The sequence below is a fragment of the Myotis lucifugus genome, unplaced genomic scaffold (genome assembly GCF_000147115.1).
Source record: "Myotis lucifugus unplaced genomic scaffold, Myoluc2.0 scaffold_100, whole genome shotgun sequence".
NCBI lineage: Eukaryota > Metazoa > Chordata > Mammalia > Chiroptera > Vespertilionidae > Myotis > Myotis lucifugus.
Window position 1 is genome coordinate 4354581 of NW_005871148.1, and position 18216 is coordinate 4372796.

The 18216-nt window shown below is 44.5% G+C and overlaps 1 protein-coding gene across 4 annotated transcripts in view; it reads left to right on the forward strand.

Annotated features, from left to right (window-relative positions):
* Positions 1–2552: 2552 nt before the first annotated feature.
* Positions 2553–18216, forward strand: part of ERN1 (endoplasmic reticulum to nucleus signaling 1) — a 68721-nt gene continuing 53057 nt past the window's right edge. For 2 of the 4 annotated variants that reach the window (XM_006092452.3, XM_023757006.1), the window contains exon 1: positions 2553–2801. In XM_006092452.3, coding sequence (XP_006092514.1) covers positions 2739–2801 — 63 coding nt within the window. In that variant the 5' untranslated portion in view covers positions 2553–2738. Of the gene's footprint in view, positions 2802–9782; positions 9956–15545; positions 15637–18216 lie in introns of all 4 variants that reach the window. The other 2 variants (XM_023757005.1, XM_014458928.2) reach the window with 2 other exon arrangements.

Consider the following 18216-nt stretch of genomic DNA (forward strand, 5'->3'; position numbering starts at 1 on the left):
ATTGTGAATCAGTAGGGGAAGAGGGCATGAGAAGGTGTTGGAAATCTGTTTTTGTAAAGCTCTCCAAATTCGGGAACAATTGTTTCAGAGAGAAATGAAAATAAGATTTTTTAAAATATATTTTATTGATTTTTTACAGAGAGGAAGGGAGAGAGATAGAAAGTTAGAAACATCAATGAGAGAGAAACATCGACCAGCTGCCTCCTGCACATCTCCTACTGGGGATGTGCCCGCAACCCAGGTACATGCCCTTGACCGGAATCAAACCTGGGACCTTTCAGTCCGCAGACCGACGCTCTATCCACTGAGCCAAACCGGTTTCGGCTGAAAATAAGATTTTAACTACATTTCTCCCACCATTCAACATCCAGATATACTATTCAGGTCCTGCTGATGTATATATTTATATATATATTTTTACCTTGGTGCAAAAAGAGGGTTTATCTTTACAATAAGACCATGACCTTTGCCTGGTTTAGAGGTTGCTATTTAATGAGACTTCCAGAAAGGTATTCTATATGGGCATATCTATTCCAAAGGCACCCTAAAAATATTTCCATTTCTGATGGTATTTATCAGTAATGCCAGTTTTTGCTTTATCAGAAGTAAAAAGCTGTCTAAAGCAATGCCTGGCTGTGGAGCAAGATTATGGACAATGCTGCCATAAATAAAACCAAAGCTTATCAGTATGAGTTGCCAGTCAAGAGAACTGCATAAAACATATCCAGTGATTAAATGTAAGAACAACCTAATTGGTGCATAAGAAATTCTGAGAGCATATGATAGTGCAATTAAGGCCTGGGGGTGTTAGGTCCAGCTGAGTTCAAGATATATATATATATCCACCTGACCGGGCTCCTTGAAATGAATTTTTTTCCTTCTTTATTGGACCTTTAAAAGTGATTTATGAGTCAAATTGAGGTTAAGCATTCCCCTTTGTGTTTCGTCCACTGGTGCTTACAAGGTCACAGTGACATTTTGAATTGTCAAAGGCTGCCAGAGTTTCAGTACAGAAAGTTCCCCCATCGAGACTTCCTCTGTTTGAGAAAAAGCACCAGAGGAGAAGGCATGGGAAAGGGGTGTTTTTTTTAGTCAAACTTCTTTCCTAACTCAAGCATGTGGTCTTACAGATCCTGTTGTCAGCTTGCAAGCCGGGCAGGTAATCATTAAAGGGCTCCTCCCTGGGCACCTGGCCACACTGCTCGGGAGTGATGCAGCCTCTGTTTTAACCCAGCTCCCCGCCAATCCCAAACCTCTCTGTTTGCATTTAGACGTGCAGATAACACTTTTCAAAACGTGTCTACCACTTTCACAGTGGCCAAGAGTCAAACTGCTCTGGACTCTCGGCATTGGAAGGGATTAGTCCCTTGACTGGCCTCGGAGTAGGGGTTGGGAATGGGTAACTGTTTACAGGATGCTGCTTACTTCAGACATGCCTGTGTTACAGTCAGGGAGGGTTGGTCCACAGTGCACACAGACCAGATCCGGGGCCAGTCCCCCACTGCTTTGCTGTTTTCTCTTGCATTGCTTATTCCTTTCCCCAAACCCTGAAAAATCTTAGGTTTTATTATGAGCTGGTTGGGAAAAATTAGAGAAGTTACTTACCCTTTTTCTCCTAAGATCTAGTAGTGTCTTGCTCCGACTCTCGGTTGACTCATGACAAACAACATGTCCTCTGTCTTCTCTTCCAAGTGGAGGCAGCATGGGACCCAGTGACCACACAGCTGCTGGGCTCTTTAATTTAGGCTAATAGCCCACAACCCGCAAACAGAACTCTTTGGCACCTCAACACACCCACTCGCTCCGATGAGTTGTGACACGTGTCATCCCAAGCTTCAGGAGGTCACAGATGCAAATGCCACGTGAACACCATGACACTAGCAGCCGAAGTGAGTTCCTTTTTTGGAACTGATAATTTTTGGCAAATGATTTGGCCACGGTTTATTCCGAAAGAAACTGATGCCTGTTGGACATGATTTGAGGGGGAATTCCTGAGGGGGAAAAAAGAAAAAGGAAGAAAGGCCTTCCGACTAGCTGAGTGGCAGCTGGAGGACCCCAGGGCTGTGGAGTCGGCGACATGGGCGCAGGCAGAAGCGCTGTATTTGCTGGCCTCCCGTCAGCTGCTGCCCTCGCTCCGGAGGGCGCCGGCGATTCCCCCGAGGCGGGAAGAACAAGCGGGGGCTCTGGGCAGCCGGCACCGCCGGTCTCCTGGCCTTTCCCCTGATCAAGTCTGACTCAAGGGGTCTCTCGGAGGGACGAGCGGTACCTCCTACCTCCTGGGGGAGAGGGTGCGCCCGCGTGGCGGGGTTGCCGGCCTGCCCCCGCACCCGGATAAGCTCCCAGCCTCGACAGCCCGGCGCCCCTAGATGCGGACGCCTGGGCTGGTGCTGTCCAGCCACCCCAGCCGCGGGACCTGGGCCGGCCGGCAGCCTGTGCTGACCTCGGCCCCGCCCACCGCGTCAGCCCCGCCCACACTCGGGCCTGGCCCGGCCCCCGCGATGGCCCCGCCCAGTCTCGGGCCCGCCCCCAGCCCGGACCCGCCCCGACCGGAAGAAGCGCCGGCCCGGCGCTTAAAGGGTCGGGAATGGGGGTGCTGCCGCCGCCTAGTCAGCTCTTCCTTCGCTGAAGTCCAGCCGCCGCCGCGCTGTCCTCGCGGCGCCCCCGCCCCGTCCTCCGCCCTCCCGCACCGCCCCCCGAAGCCGGCTGGCTGGGCCGGGAGCCGGGACGGAGCTCTCGCCATGCCCGCCCGGCGGCGGCTGCTGCTGCTGCTGCTGTTGGCGCTGCTGCTGCCCGGCTCCAGGGTGAGTGACCGGGAATCGTGGGATGGGGGGACATCTCGGGGCCCCGCCGGACTCCGAGCTGGGAGCGCAGCGGCGGCGGCTCGAGGCCCCGTGCGCCCGGGCGGAGGCTCCAGACGCGCGTAGGAGGCAGCGCCGGGCGGGGAGCGGACGCCTCCTGGCTGGTCCGAGTGGCGGCCGCGGCCAGCCACGCCGAGGCGCTCGCCACCCGGAGGGCCTCGCGGCCAGCGCGGTGTCCCGGGCAGCGCTTCTCGGTGCGGCCTTGCGCGCAACTTTGTGTCGCCCCGGTGGCACCCCTGGTCTCCAGAAGGCCACCTGCCGGACCCTCCCCACAAGTGGGCGCGGGCTCCGCCTGCGGTGGGCGCTGGGGAAGGACTGAAAGGGCCCTGTAGCCGAGGGGAAAGGAATGCCTTGCGTTTATAATCCTGGTTGGAACTTTTAATACGCGAGAACTTCGGGAGACGAGTGCAGTTGCGAGAGAGTGAGCTTTTCCACCCAAGAGCTCGATCGCTGGACCCTGCTCACCTGTCTTGCAGGTTCCTTGGTCTGGTGAGGCAGGAGGCTGCCTTTTGTGCACCAAGACTTGGTGAAGCAAGCTCAGCTGTGGGAATTGGGCTCGTTTTTAAGACCCCATATGGGACAGCGGCGAAGCCGCTTCCGAACTTTGAGTAAAAGACTGTCTCCTTCTGTGAGAACACTGGGGGGCTGTCCGAGACGTCTTCTCATCTTTTTGGGGGGAGAAGCGCCTGGTTTACATTTATTTAACTATTTAAGACCTTTTACTCTGGCTGTGGATTTGGGCACCACGGCTGGGAGGACATTTTGTGGACACACTTGTTTTTTTTCCTCTTCTGGTTGGAAGAACCTAGCGAGTGGTTTTTAAAAAAACATATTGTTCAGGATGTGGGTATGGTACATCGGTGCAGGATCTGTTTAATGACCTCCACTGTGTACTCTTTAATGTGGATACCATGTGCCAGGTGTCCAGGTGGAAAACTGACATATGTGTACCTGAGTGCCACAGCGGGAACTCGTTGGAGATTATGCATTTTAGGTAAATAATGCTCCATGCTCTTGGAGTAACAAGGATTTGGAAACAGCTGTAGTAATATGTAAGGTTACCTTTTTCACACTCGGGTTTTGTTTTTTAAAGGAAAGTTTGTGCACACTTCACGTTAGAACTCGTGTATTTAAGTTTTTCTTCTAATTTAAGAAAAAAAATCCACTTTCACAACTAGATTCAGGTTTTGAACTTCAACACTATATCGTGGATTGGTTAACTGCTGCTTGGCATATGTTCACAGATAAGAGAATGACCATATGTATGGCAGGGAAACTGGTCATTTCGAATAATGAAGGCCAAAGTGTATTGGTTTTCTTTGCCACATATTTCCATGCTGTTCTTTCATTGGAGTCTAGTGTTTTAGTTATTGAATAACTTAGGCTTAAACAGCCCCAAATAACTATTTAGCTTTAGTTGGGAATATAGTTTCATGTCATGTAAATATTTGCAAATTGTATTTAGAAATCCAAATGTCTCAGAGTTCCTGGTAAAATATTCCAGACCCATATTGAAAGGTTATGTTTTTCACTACATTTTTAGGTAAAAGGTCAGAATTTCACTCCCAGAATTATCTAACAGTGAAAATTTCTATCCCCAAATGTAGTGAGAATTCTTACATGAAAACTCTGATCGAAACCCATTGCAAAGTGTGCAGTAAAAACCAGGCAGCAGTGATGTTGGGTAGCATGCACCGACTGTAAAATTAGACAAGCCTGGGTTCTAGTGGTGCCCTCAGGCAAGTTATTTTACTTCTTAGAGACTCTGTTTTCTGTAAGTGCAATGGGGACAGCTAACATACTAACACGCCTGAAGGCGCCTTGCACTTCATAGATGATAAATGTACTCTCCTTACCCCTCGAATCCCCCAACACAGGTGCTTTTTACTCTCTGTCATTTTTTTAAAGTATATATTATACATCTGCAAGGAGCATGTTTGGATGCTGTTTCTTTTTGATTGATGATATAACTAGAGCATTGGAGGCAATACTGTGATTTTTCTTTCAGTTTGTGTCTGATTGAGCCAGACGTTGACTCATCATGGGCTGCAACTCTAGGCTTTCAGGTCAAAATGCAATAACATCAGTGTTATTAAGGATTTGAGACTGTTAATCCAGGGAGTTTCCCCTCCATCCTAGACCTGGATCTTGTACCTCATGTTGGTTTGTATTACATCACTGCTGTCACATCATCGCTGTCATGTAGTCCTCATTTTCCCATGTTGAGGTGCCCCTTCTCTCGAGTACCAAAGAGGTCTGTAGCATGTGTGGCAAAATACTTTCTTCCGTTATAATATACTAGAGGCCCAGTGCACGAAATCCGTGCATTGGTAGGGTCCCTAGCGGCTCCCTCCCTTCCCCTGGCCTGCCCCGCCCCCTGGTTGAACTCCCGGACAACCTCCTGGTAGAGACAATTTGCATACTACGCTTTTATTATGTAGGATATCATTTTTTTATTCAGTGTTTTGGTTTTATTTATTTTCAAATAAAATTCTTTTCCAATTACAGTGATGTACAATATTATATTAGTTTCAGGTGTACAACATAATGATTAAAACCAGTGTTTTGGTTATAGAGCGGAATAAAAAACGTCCCCGTGAACTGAGGACCATGTAAGTACAGAAACACACTGAGAACATCATCTGAGACATGAGTGTTAACTCGGAATGTCCTCGCTTACCATGTATCCTGATAGTTATCACCTGCATGAATTATCCTAATTGGAGATAGCAGGTACTTATTCTGAGGCCAGGAGGAGAATGTTTCATTAAGCTCATGTTATCAGGGCTGCTAATCATGAGATGAGACTGTAGTTGTGCACATGTGTTTGTGTGTTATTTCATTAACTTGCCTGCCCACTGGGCTTTCCACAGTAGCGTAGCTTCTCAGAGCAAGGAGAAGAAGTGTATGAGAAGTCTTCTTGAGAGAGTTCAACGGTAGGGCATATCCCAGCATATAGGACAGGGGGCTATGTAAAGGTTTCTTCATGTCTGGACGGAGTAGCACCACTGCGTGGGCCTGGGGGATAGTTATTTGTCTGTCTCAGATTCTGACTCCATTTTTCAGGTCGAAGAATCATTGGAAACCTCTTTGGTTTGAGGATCCAAAGTAATCTTTTGGTTCAGTATTATGTGTGTTTTATAATGATCAAATGTTCTCCCTAAAGAGATGATATAGGAGAGAAAAACCTAATGTATCAAATGGATTCCATTTTTATTATGCACAAATAACTTGGGGCCTGTAACCTAGCAATATGATTAGAGTGTGATGCTGGCTTAAACAGTGGTGAATCACAGTCCATGAATAAGAAACATGCGGGTTGAATATATTTCCCAGGGGCTGGCAATTTTTTTCCCCCTGTCTTTATCTTTGCTATATCCCATGTTTGGTAACCTGCCACAGAGCAACACATTCTCAGAGATATTTACAAGAGACTGGATATGGATTGGGAAAGTAGAACTTTAAAAGGTAATCATAAGCTCCTAGCTTGCATTCCTTTTTAAAAATTTAAGTTACATCTAGACATGTGCAAACACCCAGCACATACAACAGTGTAAAAATATGTGTTTATATTTTTGTTCGGTTTCCCTCCCTCGCTCCCACAGAATGTTTCCCATAACCTGTTAGGAAATGTTCTGAGTGCATTTGTCACTTTTAGTAGCACTTTAGTAAACCATCATTCATGACAAAACAGTTGAGCTTTCTGTGCTCAGCCCTGGCTTGGGGACCAGGGTTGACATGGTACTAAACCTTGCTTTGCCTAGTGATCACCCTGCTGAGGTCATATGGATTGTTTGCAGTTTCCACTATTATAAGGAATGGTCTATTTCCCTTTTTTTCAAATCTTTTATGTGTTTAGTGCTTCCTGAATGATAACATGGGAAAATTTCTATATGATAATATGCGAAGATTTTTTTAATCCCTTAAAATAGTCATATTCATTGTAGAAAAGTTAGAAAGCATAGATAAGTCTAAATGAAAAAAAACTTTCTATAATCCTACTATCCAAATGATACCTCTATTAATACTTTAACAGCTTTATTGAGATATAATTCACATATCATATAACTCACCCGTTTAAAGTGTACAGTTCAATGGTGTACAGTTCACAGAATTGTGCAACCATCGCCACAATCAATTTTATAATGTTCTCATCATCCCCAGAGAAACTTCATAAACATTAGCTGTCATTCCCATCTCTCACAGCCTCTGAGACAGGCAAATAAATAATTTTGTAAATGGAATCATTCCATGTGGTCTTTTGTGACTGGCTTCTTTCATTTAGCATAATGTTTTCAAGGTTCATCCAGGTTGTAGTATGTATCAGTGCTTCGTTTGTTTTTATTGCTGTTAACACTGCATTATATGGTCACACCGCATTTTGTTAATCCATTCGTTAGTTGATGGAACATTTGGGTTGTTTCTCCTTTTTGACTATTATAAATAATGCTACTATGAACATTTGAATACACATTTTTGAATGGCCATATATTTTCATTTTTGGGGGTTATATACCTAGGAGTGGGATTTCTGGGTCATATATATGGTAACTGTATGTTTAACTTTTTGAGAAACTGTTTTCTAAAGCAGCTGCACTATTTTAATTCCCACCTGCAATGTAGGAGGGTTCCAATGTCTCCACATTCTCACCAACACTTGCTGTTATCTGCCTTCTTGATTATAGTCATCTTAGTGGGTGTGAAGTGGTAACTCATTATGGTTTTGATTTGCATTTCCCTGGTGGCTAATTTACTAACACCTTGATATATATAGTTCCAGACGCTTTTTTCTGCGCACATATTTGCATAGGTAATATTTTTCTTCCCCAAACTGGAACATATCACAGATCTTTCTTTCATTGTTAATAAATTTAATTCTGCAACGTCATTCTCGTAATACTTCTCTGCGTAATACTTCTCTGAATGGATATACCATAATTTGACTATTCAACCAGGTAGAATATTGAGGCTGTTTTTAATGTTCATTATTATAAACAATGTATTAAACCATATTTTCTTTTTAAAAATATGTTTTTAGTGAGAGAGGAAGGGAGAGGGAGAGAGATAGAAACATCAATGAGAGAGAAACATCAACATCCTTAGGCTGCCTCCTGCCCTGACCAGCAATCAAACGAGCTACCTACCTCTTGGTGCATGGGATGACACTCAACCAATTGAGCCACACTGGCCAGGGCTTGAACGCATCTTAACTGCTTAATTATTCCTTGGGATAAATTCCTAGAATTGGAATTTGCTGATCAAATGTAATCTTTTACAGCTCCTTCCCCCAGCCCCCAAACTATTTTGGATGTTTTAAAAAGCATAAGCCTTAAATTGGGTTTATAATAGCCATTTTAAAGTAAGCTGTTTTAGCAGTATGGATTTTAAGTCAAGTGAAAATGAAATATTTAGATTGTATTTTGCTTATATTTTGAAAACGTAAATAACCATAGCGGTCTATTGATGACTCTTTATGTACCAAGAGCTACTGAGAAAATGTTTTGTTCTGATTTGTTCAGTAAATTGTTTGTAGGGCCCTTGGGTCTGCAGTGGTTTCAGATCAGCTTTGTAGCAGCTGTGGCTCCCGTGAGCACCCTCAGCTGCCTCGGGATCATCTGCAGGTTTGGTTTTGGGTAGCCTGCCTCCTGGAGACAAGATTCTTTCTATAGTTGGTTGTGAGGCCATTTACAATTTTGCTTCAAGACTATTGGTAAGTCGATAATTGATGCATTGGTTGTGCCTTTTGGAGGCTGCTATTCTTAAAACATACAGCTTGTCCATACAGCTATATTTCCTGGGCAGATTAAAGTGCCACTTGACAATACCATCGTGCCTTTGGTTTTTTTTTGTTTTCCCACAAACATACCTAAACTTACTCATCCAAAGGAATGTTGTCTCTTTCAAAATACGTAATCACCCCTTCAGAGTCAGTGTTGACGTCCTATAAGTTAGTCTTTTTAAAATTGTTTTACTTTTCAGTACTTCATTTAATAATGTAGTCAGTCAGTTTAATAATTCAACTTAAAACACAAAGGGAGCCCTAAAAGAGCAAATATTTACTCTTGAGCCAATTATCCTTACACAACTTAAAACATTTCCCAATTCCTTCCGATCTGTGCTTGAATATAACTTTCATGTGCTTCACACTGAAGTTTTGGTGAAAACTATTAGTCAGCTTGATTGCACAAGTTACTGAGGACACTTGGATAGGATTTTTGGTTGTTTTTAAAAACCAACTAAAGACTTTCCACCATGTAGGGGACTCACAGGTATATTCTTTGAAGGGAATTTCCAGAAAACTCCAGAAATATTTGTGAGCAACAGGAGCACAGCTGCATAAAGGTATAAATGCTTCCCAAGATAACTAGAATCAGTATATTAGACAGTTGGCAGGGATCTCACTGGTCTAATGCAATGAGCTTCAGTGTTTCCCCGACTCCATCCCCACATGAAGAACAGGATGCATGTCAGTAACAGTGGGAGCACATTAGAACCTTCGGGGGTGGTGTTTGCGGCATATACCACCCTCTCTCAGGCATCATCTTCCCTCCTTAAGTTGAAAGATCACTGTCCTGCTCTGTTCCCAGAGCAGACAGATGAGAAAGCTGAGGCCAGAGAGGGTCATGCGACCTTGAGGTCATGTGTCATTGACAGAACTGAGCCTTGAACCTAATCCTCCTGCTTCCCTTTGAAGAGCACTCCCTGCAGTGCTTATGTTCTGGTGTGTTTGTTAGAACAAATCAGTCCAGCTACACCAGTCACACCCTGAGGAGGTGACCCAGCCATGTTGCAATGAGAGACAGGATCTAGAGAAGGACCAAGGACCAGCAAGAGAAGACAGATTTGTAAGCTTCAGGAAAATGCTCAGATAAGGACTCTGGTTCCTCCCACAAGAGTTGTAGCCTCCTACCCTTTGTTTCACTAGGAAAGATGCAACTAGAGTCGGAAACACTGCCTTCACCTGAGACTCTCCAGCAAAACTTCTGAAGTCTGGAGCCAAATCTAGCGGCCATCATGGAGAGATTAAACCTAATTCACAGTTGAAGCTCATTTCTTTGCGTGAAGTCTAATAATATCTACGCAGGTGCATGTTGATCAGTAAGTTCTCGCCCAGAAATGTTTCTGAAACAGCAAAACTGAAAGTTCATGTCTGAGAAGCCTTGAACCAAAGTCAGTCCTCCATAGTGCAGTCACCTTCCTCAGGGAATCCTGAAAAGACAGAGCTCTCATTATCAAGCTGGGCCTGGGTGTTTGCCTTTGCAGAGGTCCCCACCTCCCGGGCAGTTCTGGCACCAGGGAGTAGGTCTGCGATGATGGGAGAGGGAGTGACACAGTGGACATTGGACCACAATGGAGGGACTCAGGTTAGCTTAGGTGGGTCTCAGGAGAGGGTAATGAGGGAAGAGAGGAAGGGGCCAAGAAGGTGCCCTGGGATAGGGGCTGTCACACTTCTCTTGCTGGTCTGTCCTAGAAGGCAGGGACCCTGCCTTGCTATCTTCGCATCCTCTAGCATTTGGCATGGTGAGTCGGCCATCCTCACTGTAGTGGGCACTCAGCAAATACTGATGGAATGCCTCTTTGAGTCTTGTGAAGACCAATAAAACAAGGAGCTGTTTATCATCAGGCAAGTGGGTTGTGGGTTATTTGGAGAGGAGGAAGATGTTGCTTTAGCTGTAATCTATCTTCTTTAATGGGATTTCATCGGTAGTGTTCCTCTCTACAGGATGAGAGGGGCTTCCAGGATGTTTGCTTGGGTGGACACGACCCATAGTGTGTGGTGCCCTCTCGCTGGGCTCCTCATATCAGTAATAAGATTAATTTTAACATTGCCAAGCCCCAGGAGATAAATGGGTTGTGATTATTCCAAGTCACTTTCATTTTTCACTCAGCATGATGTTTCACTATTAAAGAATGAACCCTGATCCAGGGTTGTCGTCTTATGTATTAAACATGATTTCCGTAGTTAGTAGACTAATTTATAATTATAATTCAAAACCAACCCTTTCTCCAGTGGATTATTGCCCCTCCCCCCTCTGTTTCCAGTGGGGGAATAATTGTTTGTCTAGGCTGCAGAAGTGTTTGTCATGGAAACTGAATTTTTTCATACATTTTCTGAACAAACAGTGCCATCAGATCTTTAGAGAACCTGATGTTGCCACTGAGCTACAGTTATCAGAGGAGTTTGTTGCCCAAACTAAATCAGACATCTTTTCTCTTAAAGCCAATGGCCCATGACTCCTGAGGGGCCTCTAGGAACGAGAGAAACACCTGCAAGAAGGGCCCCAGCTGCAGCCAGGAATGTGTGACTCGAGGCAGTGCCTCTCAGCCCTGGCTGAGTCAGTCACCTGGGGAGCTTTGTAAAAACCCTGTGCGGAGGCCCCACCCCAGGTGAATGAAATCAAAATCTTTAGGCATGGAGGCTGGCATCCTTTCTTTAAAAAACATTTTTGTAAGCCCCAGGTGACTAATGTGCAGCCAGATTGAGGCCATTAAGTAATTCCTGTACCTTAATCCTAGACAGAGCAGATGTGTCTACCTGTGCCCTGTAATATCACAGAGCCCTGGCCTGGCCTAGAGACAGCTTTGGGCTTCTCTTATAGAGAATTGGGATCGCTACATTCTGCTGGTTAGCAGCAGAACTAGGAATAGAGAATCTAGCATTGTATTTGTTTCTAATATAGTCCAATATTGCCCAACTCTTAAAAGAGCAAGTCATTCCAGACTGGTGAGTATTCCAGTTGCTTAAAAAAAAAAATCAGCTTTGCCTTGGCCGGGCGGCTCAGTTGCTTGGAGTGTCGTCCCGTAAACCAAAACGTTGGGGGTTCAATTTCCAGTCAGGGCGCATATGGGAGGCAACCGATCAATGTTTCTTTCTCATATTGATGTTGCTCTCTCTCTCCCCCTTCCTCTCTCTTAAAAAACAAAACAAAGCAAAACAAAAACAAAAAAACACATCAATAAGAACATATCCAAGGGGGAGGATTTTAAAAAATCAACTTTAACTAATAATTGGCCTTACATTCAAATACACTTAGTTATTGAATTACACACTGTTTAGAATTATTTAAAGTGACACTTAGCTTACTTATTGCTACCTTCTCCATATATCAGAATGCCTAAGGAATAAAAACAGTATTACTTCCCAGGTCCCATTGCAGCACCCTTGCAGGTGAAATTAATCTCTGAGTTTTAAGAGAGCCTTCTGTAGCCAGAGTGAAGTAGCCAGGGTGGTGTGGGTGTGGAAGAAATTTGTGGGAGGAGTAAGTCCGATAGTTAAGGGACAAGAATGAAGCATATAAACAAAAAAGAACTTTCTTATCAGGGTGAGAATGTGTGTGTTGGAAGCAAATTGTAGGAGGGGACAGATTGTGAGACTCACCTTCCCCTTTTCTGTGAGAACTGGATATCTGTCTCTCAGCCTCGCAGCCCGAAGGCCTTTGCAGCAGGTGCGGGTTGAAAGGCCTGGCGGTACAGCAAGGTGGGGACATGGCCAGCCAGTTATCTCAGCGACCTCAGTTGTTACTCAAAGAACATTAAGTAGTTTCTTCCATGGGGGAAGGATTTATAAGATCTCCGGGCAAATTCAATTACTGCATGAAAGATGTAAAGCCAGTTTCGGGGAATCGCTGACCTCTGAACAATCTAGTGGCCTTATCCTCTAGTTCTGTTAGGGTTCATTTTCCGCTTGCAGTGGTCTTGTTTTACCAAGAAAACGGTTTCCTTTACACATAAGAGATTAAGAACAAGTTTATCTGTAGTTTTGCTCTTCAACTGACTGGGAGCCAAACCACAGTTGCTTCTAAAACCAACCCTAAGACATCTTGATCTGAAGGTTCAGTATTTGGAAATCTCTGGGGCTTTTGGAACTGGAGTAAAGTTCAATCACTTATCTGATTTGTGGTTTGGAGAAGAATAGAGATCTCCCTTTCAGTTTAGGAGATGGTTGGTTTTATAGCCCATAGCATGTGTCCTTGGGAGTAACCTACCTCCTCCCACATATTATTGGTCGATTTCTATGGTATTCTTTTCCCCACCCTGAACCTTAAAGTGAATCAGATTATTACTAATTGCCAATGTTGCAATAATTTGAGATACAGGGAGACACCAAGATGTTGAAAGACCAGGATTGGGGATGACTGTGTTCAAAGGCATCGGAACTTCTAAACTCTCTCAAATTCTCAGGTGGGTTTTGGCATGTTTTGATCAGTTAGGGGGAGAAGAATCTACAGCAAAGCCTGAGGAGAGATGAGGGCCTGGTAAATCATAGCTCATCACACTTCTGAGCTTCCAACCCAGTGTTCCTCCTTCATAGAATCATATACTGATGGCAGGAGAAATTGAATGACTGGCCCAGAGCCTGAGCCAGAACATATATCCCTGTCCCCAGTCTCATCTTTCAGCTTCGTTCACCCAAAATCACCTGTCGAGCATGTGCCAGGCTTGTGGGGATACCTGAGGAACTCTTGGTTTTTTAACTTGGAATTATGTGAACACAGGATAGGCCAAGGATTGACAAGCAGGCCTGAGCAGGGGAGTGTGGGCTCAGAATCGTAGGGAATCGCCCTGGACAGGGCCTGGGCACACTGCCAGGCCAGCCTTCAGGAGGCGTGGTTATGGAACTGCCATATTTCCCCTTGTGTTGTACAGTTTCTCTGCTAGATGGTTAACTCCTTGAAGGCAGGAGTGTTATAAGCCTTGGGGTGCCAGTACCTTATACGTAACAGGGCCCTTCTTTCTGTGCATCTGTAGGTTAAAAGAGAGAGTCCAGTCCCGGGAGTGGGGTTGAAGTAAGTGATTTAGCAATTAAGTTGGACATAGACGCGTCAGCCAACAGGAAGAAGTGTGAAACAGGGAGTGCCTGGAAGAGATTGATAACTTGTCGGCCTGCATGAGTAATGCGAGACCGTGATCCAACAACTCAGCCTTACTGTATGGTTACTCTTACTGTGGCAACAGGAGCCTGGAATTGACCGCAGGTACTGGGGAGATGGAGCACCCCGGTGGATAAAAGGACAGCAGGAGGCATGTTCCACTCTTTGGGCCTCCAAATCCGTGCCTGGTGGCTGGTCAGAGAAGTCCCTCGGAGGAGGGCCTCATAAAAGATGTGTTGGAGTTTGCTTTATAGGCCATACTTCATATCACAGTCTTACTACTAAACTTTCCCATGAAGTTTTGGTGTGTGATACTCAGCTGTAAACCAGCATCAGTCCAGCATTGGTGTAAAATAAAACACCAGGGAAGACTCACCTAGGGTGTGAACACAGATTGTGTCTTGTGTATCAAACTTCACCTTAGGGCAGTGATCGCGAACCTATGATATGCGTGTCAGAGGTGACATGCGAACTCATTTTTTTGGTTGATTTTTCTTTGTTAACTGGCATTTAAATATATAAAATATCAAAAATATAAATCTTTGTTTTACTATGATTGCAAATATCAAAAAATTTCAATATGTGACACAGCACCAGAGTTAAGTTAGGGTTTTTCAAAATGCTGACACGCCGAGCTCAAAAGGTTCACCATCACTGCCTTAGGGGAACATTTGTTTCTTCCAGATTTGCTTTGCACGGATGTGTACAGCACCTCTTCCTCCTCTTTCTGTGAGCTGCACAGGTAACAAGACACGCAGGGAAGATTCTGATTTTTGTGGCCTCGCTGTATGAGCACACACTTGGCTTTGGCCAGCTTTCCCAGCCCCACCTTGTCCCATTGCCCTTTCTGCTTTGTCTCCCCAGTAGCACTGGCCCACTAGGTCCTCAAACACAGTAAATTATCTTCCATCTCAGGGCCTTTGCACAGGCTGTTCCCTCTGCCCAGGAAATTCTTCCCTTCCTCCCCCTCTTCCTTTAGATCAGTGATTCTCAACCTTGGCTGCACATTAGAATCACCTGGGAATCTTTTTAAAATCCTGATTTCTGGGCCTCCCTCTCCGGAAATTCTGTTTGTTACTAATGTTGTGGCCCCACCCCATAACAAAGAAACAGAATTTCCGGAGGATGAGGCCCAGAAATCAGGATTTTAAAAAGATTCCCAGGTGATTCTAATGTGCAGCCAAGGTTGAGAACCACTGCTTTAGATCTTAAATCAGATGTCACTCTTTCAGGAAACCTTTGACACTGATCTCACAACCCCAACTCGGCTTCTCCTGTTATGCTCTCATGGGTCCCTGTATATCTCTTTCATAGCACTTACTGCAATTTGTCATTTTGTTTGTCTGGTTCTTTGACTCCTATGGTCCCTTATTAGATCATAAACTCCACGAAGGCAGGAATCAGATCTCTGTTGTGATTAGATCCTAGTGTCTTGCACAGTTCTTTTTTTAAAAAATATATTTTATTGATTTTAGAGAGGAAGGGAGAGGGAGAGAGAGATAGAAACATCAATGATGAGAGAGAATCATTGATTGGCTGCCTCCTGCTCGCCCCCTACCGGGGATCGAGCCTGCAACCCAGGCATGTGCCCCTGGCCAGAATCGAACCCGGGACCCTTCAGTCCGCAGGCTGACGCTCTATCCATTGAGCCAAACCAGCTAGGGCTTGCCCAGTTCTTGTTTAATCATCATAATAATTGACACTTATATGGCACTCACTGTGTACTAGGTACTGTTCTTAGAGCTTTATGTATATTAACTCATTTAACTCTCCCAACAATCCTTTCAAGAAGTAGTAGTATTATTCTCTTTTTACAGGGGAGAAAATCAAGGTGACTGCCCAGGGTGGTCTGGCCCCAGAGTCTGCCCTTCCAACAATCACATTATACTTCATTGAAGCTTAACAAACGTAAGAGTGTTTTCAGATAATCACATACAATCCAGAATGTAAAATGCAGTACCGTTCGGTAAAAATCTTTTCAGCAGTTATTTCTTTTTCCTTCTTTTTAAAAAAATCCTTCTTCCTTCTTAAACATCATAAACCATTTTAATCTTTTCTTAATTGTTCCATATACCATCGCTGTCTGCCCCTGAGGGGAGGAGATGAGTAGCAACTGAGGTTTGAGTCAGAGTGGCTAGTCAGGTTTCTGACTTTGTTTACTTTCCGATGGTATCTTTGGCTCCCCCACCAATTTCTTCAATAAGATGTCTTCCCTGGTACTTACATAATCCTTGTCTTTGGAAATCTCAATATTTATTTTACTGCCTTAGCAGTTAAAGAGATGTTGTTCAAAAGGAGAAACAGATTGGGAAGCTTAGCCAGCCTCCCCCACAATTCAGATGCCCATGTACGCTGCTTTTCTAACCTGGAGAAACTGGCAGTAAGATTGGATGACCTCCAGACGAGGCAGAAGCCTGACCAGGATGGTAACTTTAGGAAGAGCGATCCCTGGGAAAATGGAGCCTTTGGCTACAGTGTGTCCTGTAAAAGCGGTGCCTCCCCCATCCCCGTCCTGGACAGCCATTTCTCCTTTCTCAGGGAGTTCCGCTCTCCTTGGTCCCTGGAAGGGCTTCTTCCTTGAATCCAGAGGCTTGCTATCTCCTTGTTGGGCATTCTTTTCTGCTTCTGTTTCCTGCCCGCGTCTTGATAAGCTGGAGGAAGCAGCGTAGCTTGGTCCCAGCCAGTCCTCTTGCCCTGCTCTTGTTCTCAGCCTTCACTTGTCCCACTCCCGGTTGAGTTGTGCCAACACAGTCTTCCAAGCATTTTCTTATCATTTCCTATCTCTGCCCAAATGTGTGAGAATTGCATAGAGATGTTTACATGGGCTTCTCAGAGGAGCCTAGAAAATAGAAACCTACGCTAAAATTATGGAAACCTGGTGGCATAAGATTTTTTCTCACATGAAAAAATCAATATTCAGACCCCTGTTTCCTTTTTTTGTGAGCATATATCCTGCTAAGTGAAGCAGTCCTGACTTAGTGCTTGAGGCTCCTCAGCATATGTTTGGTCATTAAAATGGTCTTTGCTGTTCGAAGGACTTGTCCTGTGCTGATCAGTAATGTGTGTTTCCTTGGCATTGGTCTTGAAAGAAGACTTTCTTCATCAAAGGACTTGGCAGAGGCTACTATATCATCATCATCATCATCAAAGAGCATTTTTAAGAAAACCATTAGTACTGGGCTGGATAAATGTATCGCAAGAATTTTTTTTATGGTGGCTAAGGCCTTTGACTTTCTGTGGTGGTATTCCCACCCACTTAGATCTACAGTGGGATCTCAGGAATTTTTACCCAGAACATTTTTTTAAAAACCCCACCCTGTATAATTTGCAGTGCCTTTTGGTATATTGGGTGTCTGTGTAGAATCTACAGTTTACATTTTGGTCTCTTCCAAAAGATCCTATCCCCCCTTCCCTCAGGGCAGCGTGCTGTTCTTCATCCTCTCCAGCAGGATTCAGAGGGGAGCTCCAGGCCTGAAATAATTTAAGCTTACGGTTCTCAGAGAACCATGATTTAAAGTATTGAAATTATAGTGTGGTGCAGTGGGCAAAGGACCAGACAGAAAGGCGGAGACCTTGGTTCCAGTCCTCTGTCTACAGTTAACTGTCTGTGGTACCTTGGGCAAGTCACTTCACCTCTCTGGGCCTTGACTTCTATGAAATGAGAGGGTTGGGTAAGGTGATCTCTTCAGCCCTTTTCATCTCTAAAATTATATATTCCAGAAGTTGTAAACAGTTCTACAGTTTGATCTGTGTTGTATGGAGCCATATAGACTTAATGACCATCTAGCTCATTTGCAACAGGAAGGCAGTATGGTGGACTGGGCCAATAGGGAAGTAGGTAATCCTCAAATGGACTTCAAACAGTGGGGATTCTGACAGGGGAAGTCCAGGTATCTTCTCTTATGAAGCTTGGCAACATCTGGCAAGCATGGATGGCAATTATGTCATAAATGCAGTTGTTTGTAGATAACTTTTATTTGACTAGAGCCGAGGTCGGCAAACTGCGGCTCGCGAGCCACATGCGGCTCTTTGGCCCCTTGAGTGTGGCTCTTCCTAAGCCTTAGGAGTACCCTAATTAAGTTAATAACAATGTACCTACCTATATAGTTTAAGTTTAAAAAATTTGGCTCTCAAAAGAAATTTCAATCATTGTACTGTTGATATTTGGCTCTGTTGACTAATGAGTTTGCCGACCACTGGACTAGAGCATTTATCCACTTTCTACTTGACCCCTTCCACTCTCCTACCCCCAAAAGAAATCCCCAACTAAGGGTAAAGAACAAAATTGACAGATTCTGATTAGTTGCTATTATCAGGACTGAGAAATTTGGTATCTAATCGAGCCTTTTTTCCCCATAGGGTTTTTGTTTGAGGACTTCCTAACAGTAGGTTTAACTGCAGGATCAAATCGGTCTTCTTGTAGGAATTACTAGTCTAAGTCAGACCTTTATTAGTTTAGTTTGTTTATGATGCTGCTGTCCCATTAAG